Below are 25082 nucleotides of genomic sequence, written 5' to 3' on the forward strand. Positions count from 1 at the left end.
GGAAACAACTACCCGGGAATTGAAACAATATTACAAGTGGGCACTGAACTCACAGCTTTTTTTGCCTGCACATTTTTATGCAGAAAATCGGAGAACCATGGCTGAAGTTCCACTTACAGTATTAAGAATCGGAACTCAAATGAGTTTCTTACCTCGTTTTTTTCTCCCAGCGTCTTGATCCGTTGAGAATTCTTGCAGATTATCTATTTTAAATCGTTGGCCTGGAGATTGTTAAAGTGATCATTTGGAGTGACTTTTTTTTTCTTTCCTACCAATCAAACTGACTAAGAGTAAAGATTGGTAATGACCTGTGCTAGTGCTGAGAGTGAACTCATTTTCTGGAGGATAATAACCTGGTAATAGGTATCAACATTTTTTTTATTGTGATAAAAGATATGTAACATAAAAGTGACCATTTTAAGTGTTTTAAGTGTACAGCACAGTGGCATTAAGCATATCCACATTGTCGTGCCACCATCATCACCATCCATCTTTAGGACTTTTTCTTCTTTCCAAACTGAAATTCCATATCCATTCAACACCTCTGCATGGTCCCTTCCTCCAGCCTTGTAACCAGCATTCGACTTAGGTCTATGAATTTGACTCCTCTAGGTACCAAAATAACTGGAATCATACCGTATTTGTTTTGTTGTGACTGGCTTATTTCCCTTAACATTATGTCCTCGAGTTTCATCTAGTTTGTGGCATGTTAGAATTTCCTTCCTTTTTAAGGACGGATAATATATTGTATGTGTATCACATTTTGTTTGTTCATCTGTTGATGGACACAGCTTGTTTCCACTCTGGCTATTGTGAATAATTCTGCTAATAAAATGGGTGTACAAATAAATAGCTGTTCAAACCTCTGTTTCAGTTCTTTAGGGTGCATGCCTAGAAGTGGAATTGCTGTATCAAATCTATTTTTAACTTTTTAAGAACAACCATACTATTTTCCATAATAGCTACATTATTTTACATTCCCACCAGCAGTGCACAAAGTTCTAATTTATTTCATGATTTCTATGTCTTTATGCCAGTTTTAATCAAAACCACACTGTTTTGATTACTGTAGCTTTATAGTAAGTTTTGATACTTATTTAAGTTAAATTACTTAAAATTTAAGTTTATGGCCATAAGTGGCTAATGCTTTCCACTTAGGAATTCTGAAGCTGACACAAGAAGGCAGAGAGCCATTTCAGACTGGAGGTTTGACTACTTTGTCATTTCAGGTTTCCCCCTTCCCATTCCATCTGAACTTTAGAATTCACGGCCACTCTCCTGCTAACACTAGGGTTAGTGGTCATAGTTACCTGTATATAAATTTCCACTGAGTGAGGCAAGGAAAAAGGACTTGTTATGGGACCTGGTGCAGAAAATATGGCCAGACTCTTATTTGTTCTTTACAGTACTTAGTATTTCCTTCTGAGGGGAAAATGGTTATCAGTTTCATAGTTGGCTTTTGTGAAAGACCAAGGTGAAGTCATTCACTCAGCCCATGTTTATTGCGTTGAGCATCTACTATGTAGGCTCTGGGGATCAATGGCAAACCCCAAAACTCTGTTAGGCAAGACCTCATCTGTTTTGCTCTCCATTTCCAGTGGCTAGTGCAGTAGATGAGGTCTCAACTTTGCTTTCTCCATTACCTCTTTAAGTAACACCCTCCCATTATTTTCATTGCAGCACCCTGCTCTTTCTCTTTAAAGAGATTATCGTGCTCCCCCAAGCTAAACTGCAATGAAGCAGGAACCTTGTCTTTTGTGTTTATCACTGTATCCCCATTCCTTTCATAGTGCCTGGCACATAGTGCCAGGAAATATTGATTCATCGACTGGGTGTCAGGACGTGCACGTTTCTTCTGAGTCAACGCCCTACGGCCTGGCCTCACAAGTTAGACCACGCCTTGGAGACTTCGCTAGCCTCGCCTCTTCTCCGTCCTAAGGGGCGTGGGGAGCCCAGTCTTGGCCCCGCCCCTCCGTGACGCAGGCGCACGTGACGCGCGCCGGCGCGCGCTGCTCCCGGAAGTCGCCGCCGCTGTCTCCGTCGCTGCTTCCTTCGCTGCTCTCGTGGTTCCCGCGGAACTCTGCGAGTAGAACGGCTGAGGCGGACCCGGGCAGGGCCGGGGTTCCGGCCACCCTGCAGAATGGAGATAATCAGGAGCAGTGCGTGTCCGTCGTGCACCTCACGGCGTCCCCATGGCCCTCCTCACCTGGCCTGCTAGGCCCGGGCCACAGCCGGCCGGTCTGCTTTTCGGGGACGGGCTGAGGCAGCACCCTCAGGGCTTTGCCCCCCTTAAGCCTGTGCGCCTGTTGGGGTCTTGGTCCTCTCTGGCCCGTGCACCCCTCGGGGCCTTGCTCTCCCGTGCACCCCGTAGGACCATGTTCTTCTCTGGCAGGTGCACTCAGTTCTTGTCTCCTCCGGCTCCTGCGCCCTTTGGGGACTTGATCCCCTGAAGGCCAGTGCACCCCTCGGGGAGGTGACCCTCTCCGTTCCGCACATCCCTCAGGACCTGTCCTCCAGTCCGAGGCCTTAGGAATTCCTCAGCCCTCTCCCCTTAGGAGCCCATGGGCAGGAAGCCAGGCTACCCGTTCTGAGCTGCTTCTCGGTTTCTCCGCAGATTTTAAGAGTAATCTTCAAAAAGTGTACGAGGCCATAGAGGAGGCGGACTTCTTTGCCATCGATGGGGAGTTTTCAGGTATCCCTCGCTCGCAGGCTTGAGGCTGGCACCTTGTAATGCGTAGTTACGGCTCCTCCTGACCCCTTGCCCCAACTTTTGCTTGCTGGCCCCCCCTTCCCTGTTTAAAACCTTGGGCAGTTTCCGTGAGTCTCAGCATTATCTCTTAAACGTTTCAAAAGCAGGATAGGGCTGCCATGGCGTTTTGAGGGGGGTTGTGATTGTTGGAGCTCTGAGGGTTGCAGATGTGCTGCTTAAGGCTTTAAAACAGTTTGACAGGCGCATAGTAGAGAACTTGAGGGTTAGGGTCAGGCACTGTGTGTGTGTGTGGTAAAAATAAACATAACAAAATTTACCATTTTAAGTCTTTTGAAGTACTTTTAGTTGAGTGGCATTAAGTACATATTGTTGTACGACCATGTCCATCCATCTCCAGAACTTTTTCGTCTTCCCAAACTGAAACTCTGTACCCATTGAACAACAACTCCCAATTCCTCCCTTCCCGCTGCCTCCTGCAGCCACTATTTCTGTCTGGATGAGTTTGACTACTCTAGACATTTCCTGTAAGTGGAGTCACATAATATTTGCCCTTTGTGACTGGCTTTAGGGTTAGGCTTTTCCAGATAAATGAGGGTATTCCTTTTGGCATTCGTGAAGTGTTCATTGCTTACCTTGGCAGGGGTGTGCATCTGTGTGTAATATTTTATCCGCACTTAAAATTGCAAGGTTTTTTTTCCTTTGGATTAAACACTAATTTTTAAATAGTTGAAGTCAGTATGAACAGTTGGATTTCTTTGGTATAAATATCCACTTTCACTACCTGATTTTCCATGTTTAAAAAACTCTTCAGCTCTTTCTAAAGGAATCCATGCTGGGTAAATATGGTTATTGGCTTTAATTAAACCTATCGGTTCTAGTTGGAGTCAATTCCCTGGGAAGCTAAGAGTTTTCACCAGAAATAATTTCCTCTTGACCTTGAAAATACCTTTGTTGTATAGGTGTTACTCCAAAATGTTGGCCAAGACTGGGACTCTAACAATAATATTCTTTAGGATTTGTTGATAAGAGATTATGCATTAATCTATTGAAAGCAGCAAAATTTATTCAATCCTACAGATTGTTTTCTTAAGTCATTACTGTGTTTTGAAACCCTTTTTAGACACCAGAACTGCCCATTTTCAAATTGAAACATTCACATCTCTAAAGTCGTTGTTATGGAGTTTAGCTTGGTGGCCAGTGAAATGAATGCTAATTAGGGCGGCCAGTTTGCTTAGTTGTTAGAGCCCAGTGCTCATAACATCAAGGTCGCTGGTTCAATTCCCACATGGGCCAGTGAGCTGAGCCCTCCACAGCTAGATTGCAAACGACTTGACATGGAGCTAGCTGATGGGTCCTGGAAAAACACAGTTTCCCAATATTCCCCAATAAAAAAAAAAGAAATCAATGCTAAGTTTGAAAAAATGAAGTAAGGGGCACTTCCAATTAATCATAATTCATAAGAATATCAAATTACAGAGCCATTGAATAGTTGATTGACGTTTTTATGTTAGCATTTATTAACAAGTTAAAAACTTATTTCTTGAACATCTAGGAATCAGTGATGGACCTTCAGTTACTGCATTAACAAATGGTTTTGACACTCCAGAAGAAAGGTATCAGAAGCTTAAAAAGGTAAGTGAAAAAAAATTGTTTTTCCCCATCTTGGTCTTCATGTTGAATTACAGAGAAATACAGTCATTACACTTGCATATTAACTTCTCAGCTCCAGCTACAAAATGTTATTTTAGTGTTGTTTAAAACAACAGCAAAAATAATTGTTTGCAGGAAAGCATATTGGGGAAGGTTTAGTATTTCCAATGTTAATTTGATTTGTAGGAAATACGATGTGGTTATTTTAATCATTTGGAAATAGGCCTAATATAATGCTCTGGATGGTGAGTAGGTGCTTAATTAGAAAAAAAATTTTTTTAAATGTATATAAATTTCTGTCATCTGTTCTAATCGGAAGTATTCTGCAAAGTCAAGTTGAGTAATCAGAAAGCCCACCTCTTTGAAAATACTGTTGCTCGCGTGGAATATATCGCACTGTTTTGACAGATGTTTTATTTCTCTTTTCCAGCATTCCATGGACTTTTTGCTGTTTCAGTTTGGCCTTTGCACTTTTAAGTATGACTACACAGATTCAAAGTAGGTTGTTTTAACAAGCGGTGGGAATTCTTGTGTCATGGCATAATGTAACCCCCTAAGTCTCCTTTTATCTTATTTTCCCAGGTATATAACAAAGTCGTTTAACTTCTATGTTTTCCCGAAACCTTTCAATAGATCCTCACCAGATGTCAAATTTGTTTGTCAGGTTAGTAGCATAATTTTGTTTTTTCTTTTTTTCTTTTCTCTTATGAATTGCTGGTGAGGCAGTGTGGAAATGTGGAATCAGAATTGTCTTTAAAATTTGGGTCTGCCATTAACTTTGGGTTTTGGGCAAATCATTTCACCTCTCTGACCTTCAGTTTGGGGATTGTAAATTAATGACACTGCTACCTCCCCCTTTACTTCAGAATGAATTAAGGAATAAGATGCAAGAGACAGGCAGATGGAAATCAGAACATGAGCTTCATTAGTAAAACTGAATTTGAGAACTTGGCTTTGTAATGTGGATCTACTTGGGATTTTTAATATCTTACACCTGAATTGAATGTACAGCTCACGACCTGCAGGCTTCTCCCCAGCCCATTCTCCTTGTATCCAACTGCAAGGGTAGAGCTTTATTTTCTGGAAGAACAGCATATGTGTGTATCGTGTCTAAAAGAAAACTCAGAAGAGGGAAGAGGGTAAACTACGTACGCTCATCAATTAGGAAAGAGAAGATGGAAAGACTACTTTTTCCTCCTGGGGAGGAGAGGGCTTACTTTATGAGCCATGGTAAGGATATGGGAGGTTCCCCGGTAGATTATCCCCTTTGGGCTTGTAGCTGACGTGGCAGACATTCAGTAAATATCAGTTTCCTTTTTCTGGCTTCTTAATAATCTTATAACGGGTAAGGAGAATGTGAGTAAGTGGTATAGTGTATGGATATGTGATTGAAGATAGTGTTCATCTTTTTTCCCTTATAATCTTGTACACCCTCTTCTCTCAGTAGCAACATTAGTTCATTTGAGTCTTCCCGACTTTCCTTTCACTGGCATGTAAGTAGTAATACAGTTAAGAAAGCCTGGAGGGCAGGCTTCTGAGTGACTGAGTCATTTCAGATTCTTTCTGTAATAAGGCAGAATATAAGCAAATGAAATTGAGAGTTAATCTTAATAGTGCCTGGGGCTAAAGAGAAAAAGTGAAGGCAATTTTGGTCTTGTAACCTGTTTTCTTAAATTAGCAAGTAAATCATAGTTGTTATTTTCTTTATCCTACAGTCAATTAACAGCTGTTTACCAATCACCTTAGTATAGGATGCTTAATTAAACAGTATTTGTAGATTTTCACTGAGAGAAAAATAGGCTGAGTTTGGAAATTTGTGTGGCTACAGTTTTCCAGCAGTAGCAAGGGAAGACAGTTTCTTAAAGTTGGGTTCCATGGCTTTAGTCAGGGGTTAATCAAACAAAAGCAAAGAGTAGCAATGAGATACCTTAGGGATAACGGAGAGGGGTGTGTGTGTGTGTGTGTGTGTGTGTGTGTGTGTGTGTGTGTGTTCTAAAAGACCAACACAAACAGCTATTTTAGGAAATGTGTTGGAAACAGATCAGAAGCATCTACCCATTGTACAAAGCCATTCTGTGGCCACACCTGGAATGATTCTTGCAGTTCTAGTTGCCACCGACTCCTGAAAGAAGAAGAAGATAATACTAGTCTTGAAGACAGGCCAGACAGAGACTAATGTCTAAAGTGGACAATGGGAGAAAAAGGCTGTAATTCTCTAGTTTGGAAAAGCAAAGGCAGAGAAAGGTTTAGACTCAGTACATACACTTGTGATTTGCATTGATAAGGAAATAATTTAGTATCCTTGAATTTTATTTCTTTTGCTCTCCATCTAAGGTTTTATTTTGTTTCAATTGCTATGACTTGCAACAGAGTTGCATGTTGTACAGGAGCTCGGGTCTAGAGTCAGCAAGTAGGGTGAGCATGGTGTCTAGTCAAAAATCACTCTGGAAAGGCTCTTACTACCCTTAAAGCAGATGGAGTTTGGACATAAAACAACATGATAGGCTCTTTGAAAAATAAATGTCTGTACACAGTGAGACGCTCACACACTAGGCGGGATGTGGATGGAGGGGTATACGAGCCACACACACTCCCAGTGAGTGAACCAACCCATCCAGTGGAATGGTGGGCAGAATAGCATGGCACTTACATTGTTTTCATCTTCTCCTCCTCTTCTTCTTCTTCCTTTTTCTGACTGAACATCTATAGTTGAATTCGTGGAAGATAATACATACATTGGGTGTGAAAAATCAAAACATTGCTGCTATCTGTACAGTAAAAAAAAACATGAGGTGTTGTTTTTAATGTCCTCTTCCCCATACCACTTCTTTCCCCATGTCACGCCTTTTTTCTAGAGTTTATATGCATGTCTATATATACCCATATGTCTATACACATATACATAGTTGTAGCTTTTTTCTTGTGATATACACACAATCCTAATAATATTTTATGTAGCTTTCATTTTCCACTCAACACAGTGTCTTCATATTTCATAGTACAGATAAGTGTAATTTATCGAATTGGAATTTAGAAGCTTTCCAATGGTTTCTTATTTTAAACAATGTTATAATCAATATCCTCGTGCACTATATTTTTGGGCATATGTAGGAATATTTTTATAGGATCGATTGCCTAGCAAGGGAATTGGTGACTCATAGGGCATATGCATTTAAAATTTTGATAGATTTTGATATCCTCCCAAATAGCTGTGCTCATCTCTTGAATCCTGAAAGTGGTACAGTTAGCATGAATCAAAGGTAGTGGTAAGTAAACCACAAATAGATTTTGTTGGTTCAAAGGTTTTTGAAAAAAATTACAGTAAAAAATACATATAAAATTTACCATTTTAAGTGGTTTTAAGTTCAGTGGCATTAGGTACATTTATATTGTTGTGCAAGTTAAATAAAAGGTGTTTGAGTAGAAAATAGATAGCTCCAAAAAGGGAACAGATGGCGCTTTGACTCTGGATTTTTAAAGAGAAGTAAGTTAGGAAGTTTTGGAGTCCAGTGACAGGGGGGACAAAACTGCCTTTCCATAGTCTGTCTTTCAGTGCCTCTGTGATAGAATATTTAGGAGGGCAGAGTTTCAAGAATACTCAGACATGGTGGACAGAAGGAGGCTTGTGGTCCAGGTAAGAAGACGTTTGGTTTTGGTTCAGAACAGGGTTAGAAGGGAAGATGTGGGCATAAAGGTTGCTTGTTTTAAAGCATAGAGGACCTGGACATGAGGGAAAATGATGTGCATGGACCCAAGTGTCTGTCTCTGTCTCTGTCTCTCTCTCTGTCTCTGTCTCTGTCTCTGTCTCTCTCTCTCTCTCCTGGTAAGATTGCCTTTTTATATCCCATCATATTTTGAAAAGAATCTGTGTTGGCTAATAAAGGTACCTTTTAACACAAAATTAAGATAATAAGTAAATGAAAAATTGGAAGAAAAGAAAAATGAGGATGGTTAGTATGGTATGATAAGAACATACCAAAGAGAGTCTCACGTATTGTGTCCCTGAGCTTCCTCAGAGACAGAGGGAAACACACAATCTGGCCATAGGATCAAAACAAACCAGGGCTCAGCAGTTCAGCTTTGCTCAGACTAGAGACCTCAGAACAATTCCCCTTCATTATCATAAAGAAATCATTAACGTAAAAAACCTTGTCTTCAACCATATCTCTAAAGTGAATACTGTAATGAGGCTAATGGGATGGTCCCTGAATCACGGATGGTCCCTGATGTCCCTGAATCTGGATTGATGTGATGGCAAAGGACAGTTGAGGAAAGGTAGTTCAACGGAGGGCCAGGTTAAGATGATTCAAGTGCCTCACCTTCATATTCTGGCTTAAAACAAGAGTAACACTGGAGTAGCTACCGTCATGTTTCCCACTCTTCAGTCATCTTGAATAAGAACTGCTGGCTGTGCCATACTTGGGTACCACGTGTGGTCTTACTCATATTTTTATTTAAGTCTACTTGTAGATTTCAACCCACCCTAGGTTTGACTTAATGTTTGTTTAGTAAGTCTTGTTACTGGGAACTTTCTCTATTTTGATCTTGAATGCAGACAACATCCAATTAAAATTTTGGGTTTTCAGAATCTAATTTGAAACGGAGATTGATGTCTCACAGCCTGCATATGTGAACTATCTTAAACTCAAAACCTGGGGTGAGATAATATAAATACGTTTTATTTCCATTTATAGTCTCTTAGTCAGTACAGTGATCAGGAGTTTTCTGCCTATTGGGAGACTATATGTTCACCAAGTAAAATTTTCTTAAATATTGTAAAACAAAGGATATTTGTTCTATAAGTTATAAAGGAACAGAGCCCAGATTAAGTAAACTAATGGATTGTTTGGCAGCCTGGGACTAGAGATCCCGTGTCTTCTGACCTTCGGCATGTTAGTTCCTTGCCTGGTCACCTGTGTTTACTCACCTGAGTTACTTTTCTACTTCTGTTCACACACCTGCCATTAATATCACCAAAATGTATGTTCTGTTTACTCTTGTTTCAGAGCTCAAGCATTGACTTTCTGGCAAGCCAAGGATTTGATTTTAATAAAGTTTTTCGCAATGGTAAGATTAAGTGTGAGTTACCTTTAGAACTTGTAAATCTGGATGTGGTTGAGAATTATTTTTTTGTGCCTGCTCTCTGAGACAGAATCTCAGGTTTCCAGTACATTATGTGCAGCCTTAGAGTTAAAAACTCGTTCATTATACTTTTTTTTAAAAAAGCCTAATCAGCCAGGAACTGAATGGGGAGTCGATGCCACTTTACTTAGCTCTAATGAGGCCTCTCAAACTCCCAGTTTTATTGAGTGGAGTTTACTCATTTATTCTATGTGAATCAACTACTTGTACTAGTTATAACATAGAATAACGTAGTTATTCATAGTTTTTTCTATATGACTTACTCACCTAACAGACTGCCTGTGGGGAATGCTTCCTTGTTTTCCTTCAGTGAGACAAATGGTATAGTACTTGAAAAAGTAGCTGGCTTCCAGTAATCCTGTAGTGAAAACTCCCTTTTCCAATTGGCGCTTGTTTTATACTTGGAGGCGATTTCTCCATTTCTCATGAGAGGAAAGAAGTCTGCCTAGACTGCACACCAGCTATCTTGCTGGTGTGATAGGCTGCTGAGCACCCCGAGAAAAGGGACTGTCTCATTCCATACCCTTGGTACATACCATGACTCCTCTGCGTATCAGGGAGGTGACCATTAAATTTCGATGAATGCATGTTGGATGTTAGAGCACCCTGGAGTGGTTTCCTTCCTTCCTTCATTTATTTCCTGAAAAGTGTTTGGAAAAGCTTTTGGTTCTCAGCTGTATTAAGCACCTGCTGCTATAAGCTCAATAACTGCTTTTAATTTAATTAGTCTCCTAAATTCTTTTCCAGGGTGAATATAGAATTATCGAGTGAGGTTAAGGAAGGAGATTTTTCTCAACAAAAGTATTAGAACATAGACTTCAAATACACTCTCTTCCCCTCAGCGTGATCTCCTTAGGAGGCTGTTAGAACCCATGCCGTACTGTTTTTTAACTTGCAGCGATGCTGCATTGTAATTTCTGTCGATGATTTTGATTTTTGGAAATACTGAAAACATTTTGGAGCCAAAACTACGTAACACAATGATGAACCAAGTGGGTGTATAAGTTTTTTCACTTCGCTCGTACTTGACTCTGAAAGCCATGATAAGGTACAAATTCCAAATGTAGCTACAGCACTCTGCTGGAGTAAGTGCAAAACTCTTTTGAAGGGATTTCTTAAACCAGACTCATGGATGTAGTGTAGTTTCTAGCCTGCTGGTTTTGTTTTCATAAAAGGAGAGAAACAGCCAATTTGGATTGTGCCTCATTCTCATTGCTTTCTAGTCAGACCTTGGCTTATTTTAGTCACAGATGAATCAGGACTCCCAGGCCATCTGTTACTACCAGGACTCTTATCTTCATGCTGGTGTTACTGTAAATCTGCTGCAGACCTTCACTTCTCTTCCTTACCAACTCTCCATGCAGTCCCTCTAAATGCCAGACTGCTTTTCCTGGGAGTCTTGTCAGAAGTGCCTTTGACTTCCTTGTCTGAAACGGAGCCAGGGGATTCCTTGCTGCCACCCCCCGTGCAGCCCTCTCAAACACAGGGATCTCCAGCCAGGCAGCAGGAGGAAGCCTTGTTTCCCCGGGCCACGTTCATACCCCTTGCATGCCCTCTTCTCAGGAGCCACCGTTCTCAGGGCTGTGTCACCAGCTCTGCCTGCCACCCCTCCGTCTCCCAATTCATGGGCATGGCATTGGACAGCCTTGACTTGGGCTCGTCGTCGTTCTTAATAGTTGCAATTGAGATTCTTATATGGCCACAAGCCTAAAACATTACTGTTTGTCCCTTTAAGAAAAAGTGTACTGACCTCTGATCTAAGCAGTCATCTCTTGCCTGGACAATTGCAGCGGACGTGCTTCTAGCTGACCTCCCTATTTCAACTCTCACAGGAGTCAAAATGATCTTTTTAAAATATGAGGCAGGTAATGTAATTATCTTTCCTAAAACTTTCCAGTGGCATCCCATTGGTCTTAGGATAAAATTAATTCTTCCTAGGGCCTGAAAGGGCCTGTGTAATCTGGCTCCATCCTCTCCAACTTGGCATCGTGCCATTCTGGACATCGTGCTCTGGCCGCACCACCTTCCTTGCTGTTTTTGGAGCAGTTCAAGCCATTTCCATCCTCAGGGCATTTATACTTACTCAACCCTGCCGGAAATACTCTTCCCCCAGCTCTTTACGTGTCTGATTCCTTATCATTTGGGCCCTCCCTCACAGTGGCCTTCTCTCATCATCCTGGCTAAAGTCATTCCCTTCACTACAGAGCAGGATGCATCTACTTTGTTCACTGTTAGATTCTCCAGTGCCTAATACAGTTCCTGGCACAGCGTTAAGTGCCCAATAAAAATCTGCTGAAAGAAGAATGAATGAATGAGTGAATGAATGAATGAATGAATGAAGCACGCGAATAGACAAACATATTTCAAAGTCATTTGCTTTTTCTGTTGATTTTTTTGAAATCTATTAAATATGTAAGTCTTTCCTGAGTATTTTAGACTCTTTGGTTTGTTAAACAATTTTTATGTTCAAAAGTTACTTCTGCTAATATGTTGTTTTAAAACCTATGTGTAGGAATTCCATATTTAAATCAGGAAGAAGAAAGACAGTTAAGAGAGCAGTATGATGAAAAACGTTTGCAGTCCAACGGTGCAGGATCTCTATCTTACGTATCTCCCAACTCATCAAAATGTCCTGTGATGATTCCTGAGGATCAGAAGAAGTTTATTGACCACGTGGTGTAAGTTTCTAAACTGAAACCAAACGCGCGTTGCGTAATGCGTACCAGGGCAGTGCTGACATCCGTATCCCAAACCTGTGCCGCATGTACCCAGTATACACGTGGTGTGATATGAGGGGCAGGATCTGAATTTGTGTGACAGCAGCACATCCTAAGAGGATTCTGTGTACTCCACTTAAACTTGTCACATGTCACTGGGCAGACCTTTTGCGTGGACCACGGGCCTGACCGCCACTGTCCAGTTTCTCTGAAGGCAGAAGAATGAAACAGGCCGGTCCAGATATTTGCAACATGGGCATGTGTTTTTCTCTCGCAGTGAAGTTTCTGACAAGCAGATGTGCCGTTGGAGGAGTGTCTAGTCTTAGTTTACATATCATTAACTGCTTTACTAGAAACGTAAAGATTTAAGTCACTTGTATTGGTGAGAAGTTGTCACTAATTCATTAATAACAACAATAACAAAAAGAATATGCCAAAATAAATTATTTTTCTTTGAGCCATATTGAACAAACAAGTTATAACATGATTTGTTAACATGATGTTGTCTGTCGTATGTTCTTATATTTAGATAGCTCTTGAATATGATTATTCTGTTGGTGGATGACTTTATTGCCTAAAGGTATTGATGGTTATGCTTGTATTCTAATTCCTCAGAGAGAAAATTGAAGATTTGTTACAAAGTGAAGAAAAGAAGAACTTGGATTTAGAGCCGTGTACTGGGTTAGTTGCCCTGAATCTTTTCACATGTTCTTTTTTTGGGGAAAAAAATGATGCGCTGTATTTGGTCTTTTAAAAACACAGTCATAAGTAGTCCTGTTATTACAGGTGTGTTCCCAAGATGTCAGCACTAATTAGCATTAACACAGTGAGGATGACAGTATAGTGAGACTCTGGAATGGATGCTTTTGTTTTGTTCTGGGCAGAGAAAACTGTTGTGCAACTTTGGCTGAAAGTTATGCTCTAGAGTGGCATAACTTTTTAGCCTTGAGGAATGCTTAATACAGGAAGGCTTCAGAAGAGAAGAATTTACTGTCAAAGCTACTTCCATCCTTTCAGATTTTCTCCGTGGTAAAAAAAATCAGTGTTTCAAAGCGTCAGTAACCTACACATTCTACTTGCCTTTCACTTTGTGACTATCTTCACCAAAGTGTTGCAGTACATCTGTCTATCTTAAACCCTTTTTCTAGAGACACAGGAAGTAATACTTTGGTTAGACAGGAACGTCTACCTCTACTATAAGGGCAATATAATAACATTAAAGAACCTTTTGATGAAGACAAGTAGTGAGGAACCCTCATCCCAAAGATCCTGCCTGTTTTTATTTACATATCACCTGTCCCTTCTAATGAAGTCTGTCTTAAAATTTAGATGTCTTTTTGAACCAGTGCTTGGTTAGTTAGGATTGATTTTCTTTTAATGAGCCAAAATTAATACTTTTTGTTTTTATAGGTTCCAAAGAAAACTAATTTATCAGACATTGAGCTGGAAGTAAGTGTTCATATTATCTGCAAGAGCTCTGTGAGGGGCCCAGGGTTTAAAAACTAAATATAATCTCTTAGCTCTCATGTCATTTTAAAAATTCTCTAGCACTTGGTGATTTGACCATACCATATTCATGTGCATTGCCCTATTTTGTTATTTCCCCCTATTTTCTTAAGTTAATACCCACCTAATATTTTTTTCTTTGTTACTGTTTATTAGTAGATACTTTAAAGCCTTTTAAAATTTCTTTTAGTTACCACTTTGGCTTTGTCTATTAAGTTGCGGATATGTGGTCTTTCTGTTCTTTGGAAGTATACGAGAAAGATTCGGGCTTAAGACCTAGGAAATAACTCAGCTGAATATATGAATGGATTGCAGGAGCTCTGTGAGTCCCCTGAAAAAATACCCAAAATTGTGTGTGTGTATTTTTCTGGGGATGTTTCTTTTCCATTGGTTTCTATTCTATTTTCAAGTGGATCTCTAACCCCAAAATTGAACATCACTATTAAGCAGATCGATGTTTGCATTTGAGTTTGTTTGGGGTTCTTGTTCTTTCATTTAGAATCTGCCAATGACGTATCCTGGGAATTTACTTTGAACATAACAGGAAATGGGCCATTGTCGTTTGACCAGGCGCCTTTCCTGTCATGTTATCCTTGCAGTCTGCTCCATGTGGGTCCCAGATCCTTCTCCATGGCTGATGCAAACACCATGCCAAACCACAGCAGTTACTCAGGGCCAGCCTCCCCTGTGTATGCCCGTGCGGTCTAGAAAGGCCTTCAAAATTTCACTTAGGAAGTGAAATTTTATATTTACATAGGAATTACTATCTTTGGAAGCAAGATTTGACTACGTGGTAATGAGATGACTCTTATTATGTGATGCAGGACACTTCAGAAAATGCCAAAGTCTAAAAAAATTAATTTGAAATCAGATACATTCCTGTGTATTTAAAGGGCAAAGTTAGGGAAACATTTAGCAGCTGAAATATTATGGAATAGGCTTACTGGAAATTTTTCATTGTGATAGTACTTATTTCATAGTTAATAAAACTTAGTTTACTTAAATTATAGCTATATAGTTACTTTTTTTTTTTTAAAAAAGATTTTATTGGGGAAGGGGAACAGGACTTTTATTGGGGAACAGTGTGTACTTCCAGGACTTTTTTCCAAGTCAAGTTGTTATCCTTTCAATCTTAGTTGGGGAGGGTGCTGTTCAGCTTCAAGTTGCTGTCCTTTCAGTCTTAGTTGTGGAGGGTGCAGCTCAGCTCCAGGTCTAGTTGCCATTTTCTAGTTTTAGGGGGCGCAGCCCACCATCCCTTGCGGGAGTTGAACCGGCAACCTTGTGGTTGAGAGGATGCGCTCCAACCAACTGAGCCATCCGGGAGCTCAGCTGCAACTCAGCTTAAGGCGCCATGTTCAATTTTAGTTGCAGAGGGCGCTGCCCACCATCCCTTGTGGGACTCGAGGAATTGAACTGGCAGCCTTGGGTTGAGAGCCCACTGGCCCATGTGGGAATCAAACCGGCAGCCTTCGGAGTTAGGAGCATGGAGTTCTAACCACCTGAGCCACTGGGCCGGCCCGCTATATAGTTACTTTTAAAATACGGTTTTAGCTGTCGTCTCATCTACTGATGCCATATTTTTTTCTTTTATTTAGGTATCCCAAAGGCATCCATGTTGAAACTTTAGAAACTGAAAAGGTAACTTCAAGAATCATCCAGAGTGAATAATGAAACACATGCAATGATACGTTGGTGTGTCGCAAGTCAGAGTTTACCCTTGGCTCTGCTCTTTATGAGCTGGGTGACCTTGAGCAAGTCATTTAACCTCTCTAAGCCTCATTTTCTTTGTAAGTTGAGGGTGAGCATGATAACGATGATCTGTACCTATGAAACAGCTTTTTTATGGTCACCCCGTGGGTAAACTTGAGAACATGAAAATGTTAGTACATGTTCTCATTACGGCAGAAAGCTGGGAGTGGAGGCAAGAAAAAGCAGCTTCCTGTTATGTGGGCAAGTAAAATTAAATTTTAGAATCTGGGGCATAAGCATAGGTATCATCAAGTATTCCCAGGGTGCACTGTTAGAACCGTAATGTGTCATGGTGGGCTGATGGTAGATTCCCTGTGCAAAATTTTAGGACTTTGGAATTTTGTTGCTGTTCTTAAGTCAGGTGTCAAATTAGATATTAACTAAAAAAACACTCTTGCTAGGAGATAAATCTCAAACTTTGACATAGGCGGTTTTGTGGTGTGTTTAATTGATACAAAATGCATTATATGAGGAAGAAGGTGCTTGTTATCTGGCAACTTACCAGACAATCCAGGGTTGTTGTTTTTTATGCTAATGAAATATGATACAGAAGTTTTATTTTAAAATAAAACTATTTAGAAACTCATGTTCAAATGCAATGTAATTTCTTAGTGTTCATCGTAGAGAGTACCTTATTCTCCCAGTCTGTTGATACTTTAACGTCTGTTGGGTTGAATTAATAAACCATGAGAAAACGTCTTGGAAACAAAGAGGCAGAATTTTGGTTTATAATGCATCAACTCAACTTTTGGTGGCATTTCAAAATATCTTCAGTGTGTTCGCCCATGAGAGACTGTACAGTGATAAAAATGATAACCTCTAATAGTAGCAGGAATCTGAATTTTTTTTGAGTCATGTTGCTTCCAGAAAATTGTATGTTGGCTTCGTGTCTTTTAGAAAGAGCGATACATTGTTGTCAGCAAAGTAGATGAAGAAGAACGTAAAAGAAGAGAGCAGCAGAAACACGCTAAAGAACAGGTAGGTAATTGAGTGATGTGCATTTCCTGTGGGTGAGAAATGTCAACATAGGACTTCTTTATATATTTGTAAGTCATATGTTGGAGTCAATTTAATGAATAGTTTTCTACCATAGAATTGAATTGGTAGAAAAACCTAGACCAGAAAAAGGGAAATTTAAAGTATTTAGATATAGCCAACAAAGCGAGTCCAACATCGTGGGTGACCAGTCTTCCCTTTGATGAAGCAACCTTGAAGGACGTAGTCTTGATTATCATATGGATTGTGTGTCACTGTCTTCATTGCCTGTTAACTAATATCACTGTCTGCTTTCAAGCACAGTCACTGGTTTTCCTAAAAGTTGAGAACATATGATTTGACAGATTAGGATGACATTGTCATATTTGTGTTGTTGGATCGCCGCCCTGGTTGCTGTCTGGAGAGTGGATTTGAATAAGACTGGAGGCAGGGAGGCCGGTTAAGCTGTGGAGTAACGCAGCTGAGAGATGTCAGTGACCTGGAATAGGATAGTTAGCAGCTTAGGTGGAATCTAGAGATAGTTAGAACATATGGGTGGTGAAAGAGGAACGGAGAAGAAGGAAGGTGCTCAATCCTGAAATCTGAGCAGCTGGCTAGACTGACATCAGTTCACTTTGGTGGAGAGGCTGGAGCGATATTGGTGGGGGACACAGGCAGAAGAAGGTTTTCGTGTGAATGGATGTCAGGCTCACACGTGCATAAGGCAGGGCCGTGTCTGACCTGTCAAGCCACAATAAGCCACTGTTAGATTTAGACGGTTGATTACTGACAGAGAGAAGGTGCCAGCTGCGTGTGGTCCTCGTCTCACACCTTGTCCCACACCAAAGACAACACTGAAACAAAAGGGGCCAGATGACTGCAACTTGACTTGTGGTGACCCCATCACCGAGGAGCCAATTCTAGACTGCAGCTAAGTGCTTTTATATCCTGCAGACCTATTCTGATCAGGGGAGTAAGGCAGGAAGCCCCATGCCTCATCAGAACCTGGGAGGCGGCGAGAAACTATCTGGTGAGCCTCAGGACGGAGAGGGAGGCTGCTGGGAGGTGGCCTGTCAGCAGCTCTTCAAGCCTCTGCCTCGCATCCTCTCCTCCTGGGGTGTTTCACCAAGACGTAGATTCGTTGTAGCTCAAGCCTTTGCTGCGTGGCTTGTTTGGTATGTCAGGGTCACCAGGGCACCATGGCGGAGCTGTCCCCCTACAGTGGAAAAGATGTTACGTTCTATTTTTGACCCGATGAAGTTTGAGATGTCTTTGGGACATCCAAGGGTAGGTGTCCCGTAGGCAGATTTGTCATTCTGGAGCACAAAAGAGCGGCTAGACTTGGTTGTCTTTGGCAGAGAGACCGGGACTGGATTAGAGCACTTACAGTGAGCCTGAGGAATGAGAAAGGAGGCCTAGGGTAGGATCCTGGAGACCACCAGCATTTTAATGATAGGCAGAAGTAGAAAACTGTCAGATGATTGTGACATACCAGCCAAAGAAAGAGAATGTTTGAAGAGGGGATGTGACCAGCGTCTCATACTCTAGAGAAGTGAGGGTAAGAACTGAGACATGGCCATTGGGTTTAGCTTTGGAGTCGTTGTTTCTTTTTCTCATTAAAAAGTTTTTAATTGTAGTAAAATAAAATTCACCTTTTTAATTATTTTTATATAACATAACAAAATTTGCCATTTAATTATTTTTAAGTGTACAGTTCTGTAGTGGTAAGCGCATTCACATTGCTGTGCAAAGTCACCCCCATCCTTCCCCAGGACTCTTTTCATCCTGTGAAACTGACACACTGTACTCACTAAACAGCAACTCCCTGTTTCTGCCCCCGCACCCCATTGTAACCACCATTCTCACTCTGGATTTGACTACTCAAAAGTACCTCACAGAAGTGGAATCAAGCAGTATTTGTCTTTTTGTTACTGTCTTATTTCTCTTAGCATGACGTCCGCAAGGTTCATCCATATTGTAGCAAGTGTCAGAATTTTTTTTCTTTTTAAAACGAAATAATATCCCATTAAATAGATATACCACATTTTCTTTATCCATTCATCTGTCTGTGGCCACTTGCATTGCTTTTACCTTTTGGCTGCTCTGAATAATGCTTCTATGAACATGAGTGTACACGAATCTCTTTGAGTTCCTGCTTTCATTTCTTTTGGATATATACCCAGAAATGGAATTGCTGGCTCATATGGAAATTCTGTTTAACTTTTTTAGGAGCTGCCCTACTGTTTTCATAGCTCCTATACCACTTTCTATTCCCACCAACAGGTCGCAAGTGTTCCAATTTCTACACATCCTCACCGACACTAGTTAGTTAGCCTGGGGAGTAGTTGAAGAGGTGAGCAGTTTCAGGGAGGGTGACATCAAAGAGCAGAGGGCTGCGAGTAGCCGGGAGTTAAGTTGGAGCTAATGAGTGGAGAGCAGTCTGAAGTAATTTAGCTGTGAAGAGACAAGGGGACCGTACTTGCATGGAGCTTAGAATTAAGGAAAGGGTTTCAAGATAGAGAAACTGAGTCTGTTTTAACACTAGGGAAGAAAATAGAGAAGAGGAAACTGAGGGGGGATGAGTTCTCAGAGCTATAAAATTTTTATAAAAATGCATTGATAAGGAAAGATATCAGGAATTACACGAATGTTTGATTTGATTAGTCAAATGCTTCATGGGTTTCCTCAGAATTTACTGCAGTATTGAATTTGGCCAGCAGGTGGCAGCTTTTAAAGGTTGTATTCTTAAGATAGCTTAATAGATTCTGAAATTTCAGCAAATGATGTGAAGTGATGGATAAACCCTAGGCATCATTATTTTAGTAACTAATGGGTAATTTGCCACTTGCTCGTTCCACTTTCTAAAATAGAAGAAAGGAATAACATAAATCATTTCATATGCAGTTGTTTGGGACAATAGAAGTAAAGCACGTGAAACTAAAGCTAACTCGGTTTTAACTCATTCAAATAAGGAATATATGTACGTAAATAATTTTTTTTTTTTTTTTTTTTTTTTGGTTTCTTTAAACTAGGAAGAACTGAATGATGCTGTGGGATTTTCTAGAGTCATTCATGCCATTGCTAATTCGGTAAGTAAACCAGGTTTTTCTTTTTAACTACATTCTTGGACATAACATTTAAGGTGAAATGCCTAGCTTATCATTGCAAAATAATCATTTTGTCACATATAGAATATTTACCTGATATGGAGGAAGAGGTTAGAATTTCATAGACTATTGTTACAATGTTCTTGATGTGACATCGTAATTGCTGAACTATGCCCAAACAATTTTTCAGAAAGCTCTTCTTGTAAAATGCATAGAAGGATTATGCTATGATGTTTTTATATGGCTTCATGAAACTAATATTTATTATTCTCAAAACCAGTAAGAAGTAGAATAAGAAAGTGAGGAATATGGGGAGAAACCATCGGGTGTTTGACTGAAGGCGTTTTGTTCCTTAATTGGAAGAATCTAGAGGATAAAAATAATTGTGTTGAGTTCTTCTGCATAACTGTAATTGAATTTTATATCTGATGGCCTTCATAATATTTGGTGGGTTTTAAAAATGTGTTGACCATTTGTATAAATACGCTAGAGGGTTCTGTGACAGATATGGTAGACGTTTTTTTTTGTTTTGTGAGTCCTTTCAGAAAAGAGGCACCCACATCTTGCATAGATAAACTGGGTCCTGCTGCTGGTGGTTTTGCAATTTACACATTAAAGTCGGACTGCTTGCTTGAATGCTCAGTTGCATTTCTTTTCCTTGAATAGTTGGCCCTGGGAGAAGCAATCGTCCCCCTGGAGAAGGACTTGTCTTGTTCCTTAGATTCTGAGCTTTGCACCAGGGAAGCTTTAAGGCCACAGGCGTGTTTGAGGGGAGGCACACCACTGTCCTCGACTGGGGAGAAACAGAAGCTACAGAGCCTTATAAGAGAAGAGTGCTGGCTCAGCAGGAGCTTTTTGTCTCAAGTAGGCAAGGCAATTAGAATGGAATAGTAAGTTGGATCAGCCTGGAGAGAAACAAAGGTGTGAGTCTCTGCAGAACTGGCTAAGATCACAGGTATCCAGAAAAGCAGAAGTTTCTGGTCACATTTGCTTACTTAACACACACTTAGCCAGCAGACTTCAGATAAGTGGTTGGCTTGGCCGAGTCTGGCCCTGAAATACAGAACTGTGGGACATCATTTGGAACAATACAGAGATGGGACATCATCTGGTTTTGAGCTCTCTTGTGACCATTAGGATAGCTTAGCTTTTCCCGGGCTGGTACATTTGTTCACTGTGCAAAGATTCACATGCCTTAGTTGGCTATGCCTCTGGTTTTCTTCTTTGTCGTCTCTTGTCCACAGAATAATTCATAGTATGTTGCTGATCTTTGGTAGTTTGCATCACAAAGCACACTACAAAAACAAGCCCCAATTATTAGTAATCCATACGTTTAAAATTAAAAAGTCACGTACCTTAAACATGCTAGCATAGGTAAGCTCTGTACAGCTAGTGAACAGTAAATACTCTTAAATATTTATATCACATCAAATTCTTTTCCCATCACTCTTAATAGTAAATCTATGTTTTCTATAGTTTTAAAAACTTTTCATTTTGTGCTAATTTCAGACTCACAGCAAAGTTGCAGATAGTACAGTTTCCATTCATCCCTTACCTAGCTATCCCTGATGCCAACATTTTTATAGAAACATACAGCTATCAGAACCAGGAAATTAACCTTGGTACAATGTTACGACTTCAAGTGTAGACCTTATTTGAATTTCACCAGTTTTTTGACTGAGTTCTTTTTCTGTTCATCAGTCTAGTTTACTATTCCCAAATAGTAAACTTGCCTAACTTTGTCCAGTTGGTACAAATTCATAATGACTAATCCCTCTGATCTCAAAAAAGGTTAGCATCATCGTTGCAACAAGTTTGCAAACTTCATTGTCTGACCTCATATTTCCATCTTTTCTTCCTACGTTTGTTCTTAGAATTCTTTTATAAGGAAGAGCTGTCCCTTTTCCCCTGTTTATTTAATCATTTAAAAAATGTATGTGAGTATGGACTCAGGGAAATTAATTTTATCCTATAGATTATAATCGAGTATTTTTCTTATTTATATTGTTGTTCATCTTGTACCATCTTTAGCCATTGCAGCTTTGTCAGGTTGGCTCCTGTGTGCTTTGAACACACCCCCATCCTTTTTCAAGTGCTCCCTTACTTTCTGGCATCACAGTGTGTTCCAGACTCATCTTGTACTTTGCCTGCTCCAGCTCTGGAATCAATGACTTTTCCAAGGAGCCCTGGTTCTTTTTATTGGTGAACGATGTTTAGAAACCCAGACCTGTCAGTAGGTTACTACTGTGGTGGTACTACTCCAGGTGCCCTTACTGGGCAGAGCGAAGCATGATACATATGTATGACCATGGACAAACATGCATGTGATATTTCTGTTATATACATGTAATATGCATACATCTATATATGGGGTGCCAAGAAAATGTATACACATGACTTGTACTCATCTTTCGTTATCGGTATATATTGATTATTACCATTTTAATACAGTTTTCTCCTTTCTTAAAATGTGTATACAAGTTTTTGGCACCCTCTGTATATGTAACATGCCCTTGTACTGACACCTCAGATTCAAATCCATTGCAAAAAGGTTTATTTTTAACCTACTCTTTTATTTGTAACTTTCCTCCCACAGTGGGAAATCCAGTTCTTCTTATCTGCATTATATGTGTTTGTTTGAGTCTGGTGTCCATGTGAAAAGTTTTAGAATTACCTCCCATACCTTGTGAGACACGCTTTCCCTGGTGACCACAGGGCTCGTGTGCGGGGCCGGATGATAACAGTGACGATGCTGTTTTCATAGTTGGTTCTTTTCTTCTCAGCCTCCTTCGATGTGGTTAATGTGGTTCATTTATGACGCAGTTAGGTGCATCTTTTAGCGTTTGCCTTCCATTTTGGGTTCCCTCCACATCTTTTCTGTAGTTTCAGTCAGTGCTTGGTATTTTAGCATCGTATAGGTACTCAGAATGTACTCAAACACTGACCCAAAGGCCAGCCTACCTGTTGGATTTGGGAGATTCTGTGTAGAATTCATTTCAAAGAATTATGTTTAGCGCTGTGTGTCACGGAGTGTTACTCTGAAGGTCCACTGGGACATAGTAACCAGCTCTACTGTCATGACCTGATGCTTTTTGTTAAAGGTGGTGCCACCTGGCCAGCTGAATCTACGTTAATGTTCCATTTTGGTAGTTTCATTTTTATCAAAATACAGTAAATTTATTGCACACATACGGTACTTAAGTTGGTTGAAAAGCAATGATTTTATTGAAAATGGTATTTAAGAATGTGCTCCGTGAATTTTGACATAGATGATGAAGGAAATGAACATTTCTTCTGTTTAATATAATTAGAAATTAGTTATTTTTACCTTCTAGCACTGTTAAGAATGTTTCTTTTAAAAATAAATGAACGGTTTTAAAGAATGCACTTCTAAAATAGATAGTTGCAGTTTGTTCACAAATTTGATAGTTCAAGGGACTTAACTTTTTCAGATTTTAACTTTTGAACTTGAGCTCTTCCATCAAAATTTTACTACTTCTGATTCTTGTGGGCGGCAGGATTAATAAAAATCAGAGAAAAAGATCAGTGAAATCAAAAGCCTTTGGAGTTTTTATTTTGCATTCTAGATTTAACATCCCCACATTTAAGAGAAATGATGCCAGCCCTGACTTACTGATTTTGCGTATATTTATGTTATTATTTGACTGTGTAGAAGTAAGTTTAATGCTCTGCTCACGGAATCAGCAGCATCCTTTCACTCTAGCCCCACTGTAATTTTGTACCTGGAACTCTGTGTCCTGACCTTGACTTTCTTTAGGGGAAGCTTGTTATTGGCCACAACATGCTCTTGGATGTCATGCACACTGTTCACCAGTTCTACTGCCCTCTGCCTGCGGTAAGTGACTTGTCAGCCTGGGGTGGAAACGCGTGATTCTTTATTACTGAGAACGTGTTCTCTACGTGGATGGTGTTCCCTTGTATGCAGCATGTTCCCCGAGAAAGAGAGTCTCCCGGAGAGAGCATCACATGTGCTTGGTTGTACACTTTTGAAGAGCTATACATACAGGCCCTTTTAAGGGAACTTCAGTACCAGAGCCAGGCGAAACTTGTGTTTTACCTTAATGCCTGTGGTCTGCTCAGTCAGTGCTGGGCGGGGCTTCCTCTGCCGCAGGTGTGCTCCTCTAGTTTGGAACTGCTAACATGAGACATACCTGGAAGCAGGACCGTGGAAGGTGAGTGGTGCTTTAGGTCAGCTGAACTGGATCAGGGTCTAGAAAGCTCTCGATTACCTCTTGCTAAGCTGATTCCCTTCGATTCCCTGTTGACCTTGGTGTGTTTTCATTCTTCGAGCCAAGTCATCTCAGTTCATCAAAGCAGGAGCTCCTTTGGTTCCTCAGAAGAAGAGCTTCTCTTCTGTCTCTTCTTCCTGCTCCCCAACTGTGCATGTGGCCTCATCTCACTTGTCCTTCCCTCTCCTTTATTTTCTCTCTGTATTTTCTGTTCTATGGAAATCTCACCCACATTCATAACTTCAGCTGAAGACACCGCCATCACTGTCTCCAGCTGTGATCGCTCCTGAGCTCTGGTACAAGGTCCATGCTGGACTTCACACATGTCACCTGGATAGCCTTCAGGCGAGGGGTGTTTAAAATGTACATGTTTCAAACAAGATGTATAACTACCTTGCTTCTTACTATCTCAAACCAGTTATTTCTCCTGATTCCTTTACTGATACCCTGTCCCCAATACTGTTTCTAATACGGGTTTTGAGGCTTTTTCTGTCCCCCGATCTGCTCAGTTACAAAATCTTGCGAATTTTGTCTCCATGCTATATCTCACATCTGGATTCTTTTCATTTCAATTGCAAATAGCCTTATTCTTCATCTGAAATTCAGCAAACTCCAGGCAAGATTCCATGTGTCCCTTAAACCTTTAGTCCATCCTTTAAACCATAGGTTGGTGTGGGGGCGGAGCCCCAGAGAGTAGTTTCCAGGCTCTCGGCCTCACATAGACAGGTGCCTGGCTCAGGTAGTAAATGGCCATCAACTGTGATTGCATGGCCATCAGCTGTGGCTAGTTGGCCGTCAGCTGTAACCAGTGAGCCATTGGCCACAATATAACTGCTGTGGCTACGAGCAAGAGAGAAGGAGAGAGGAGAGAGAAGGAATGGAGGCTAGCAAGAAGATGGCGGCTGGGCTGGCAAGTGTGGATGGTGGTTTGCGGACAGTGTGGATCCAGCCTCCAGTGAGAGTATAGTGCCGCCAGAGAGAATACAGTGGTATGACTCCCCTACCTATGGCTCCGTGGGTGTTCCTTTTTGGCCTCACCATATCCTGCGTTCTTGTATGGGGAGCGGGACCAGAGACCCCGCCGGGTCCCCCGCACGACAGTTGGCAAACTTTTTCTGTAAAGGGCCAAATAGTAAAGTAAATATTTTGGGCTTTCCAGGCTGTACAGCCTCTGTCATACTCTCTCAGTGTTGCTATTGTAGTCTGAAAACTGCCATAGAACGCATAAACAAATGGATGTGGCTTTTCCAATAAAACTTTATTTTAAAAAATAGGT

The 25082-nt window shown here is 40.7% G+C and overlaps 1 protein-coding gene across 1 annotated transcript in view; it reads left to right on the forward strand.

Annotated features, from left to right (window-relative positions):
• The first annotated feature begins 1989 nt into the window (after positions 1-1989).
• The window catches only part of PARN (poly(A)-specific ribonuclease), a 119958-nt gene continuing 96865 nt past the window's right edge, over positions 1990-25082 (forward strand). The window contains exons 1-13 of the mRNA XM_019710397.3: positions 1990-2159; positions 2615-2692; positions 4263-4342; positions 4791-4858; positions 4943-5024; positions 9367-9427; positions 12015-12180; positions 12835-12900; positions 13630-13668; positions 15321-15363; positions 16372-16452; positions 19482-19538; positions 23335-23412. Of these exons, the coding sequence (XP_019565956.3) occupies positions 2141-2159; positions 2615-2692; positions 4263-4342; positions 4791-4858; positions 4943-5024; positions 9367-9427; positions 12015-12180; positions 12835-12900; positions 13630-13668; positions 15321-15363; positions 16372-16452; positions 19482-19538; positions 23335-23412 (918 nt within the window). The 5' untranslated portion in view covers positions 1990-2140. The remainder of the gene's footprint in view (positions 2160-2614; positions 2693-4262; positions 4343-4790; positions 4859-4942; positions 5025-9366; positions 9428-12014; positions 12181-12834; positions 12901-13629; positions 13669-15320; positions 15364-16371; positions 16453-19481; positions 19539-23334; positions 23413-25082) is intronic.

This window comes from Rhinolophus sinicus, chromosome 10 (assembly GCF_057876585.1).
Source record: "Rhinolophus sinicus isolate RSI-liver-muscle chromosome 10, RSI-T2T, whole genome shotgun sequence".
NCBI classification, from domain to species: domain Eukaryota; kingdom Metazoa; phylum Chordata; class Mammalia; order Chiroptera; family Rhinolophidae; genus Rhinolophus; species Rhinolophus sinicus.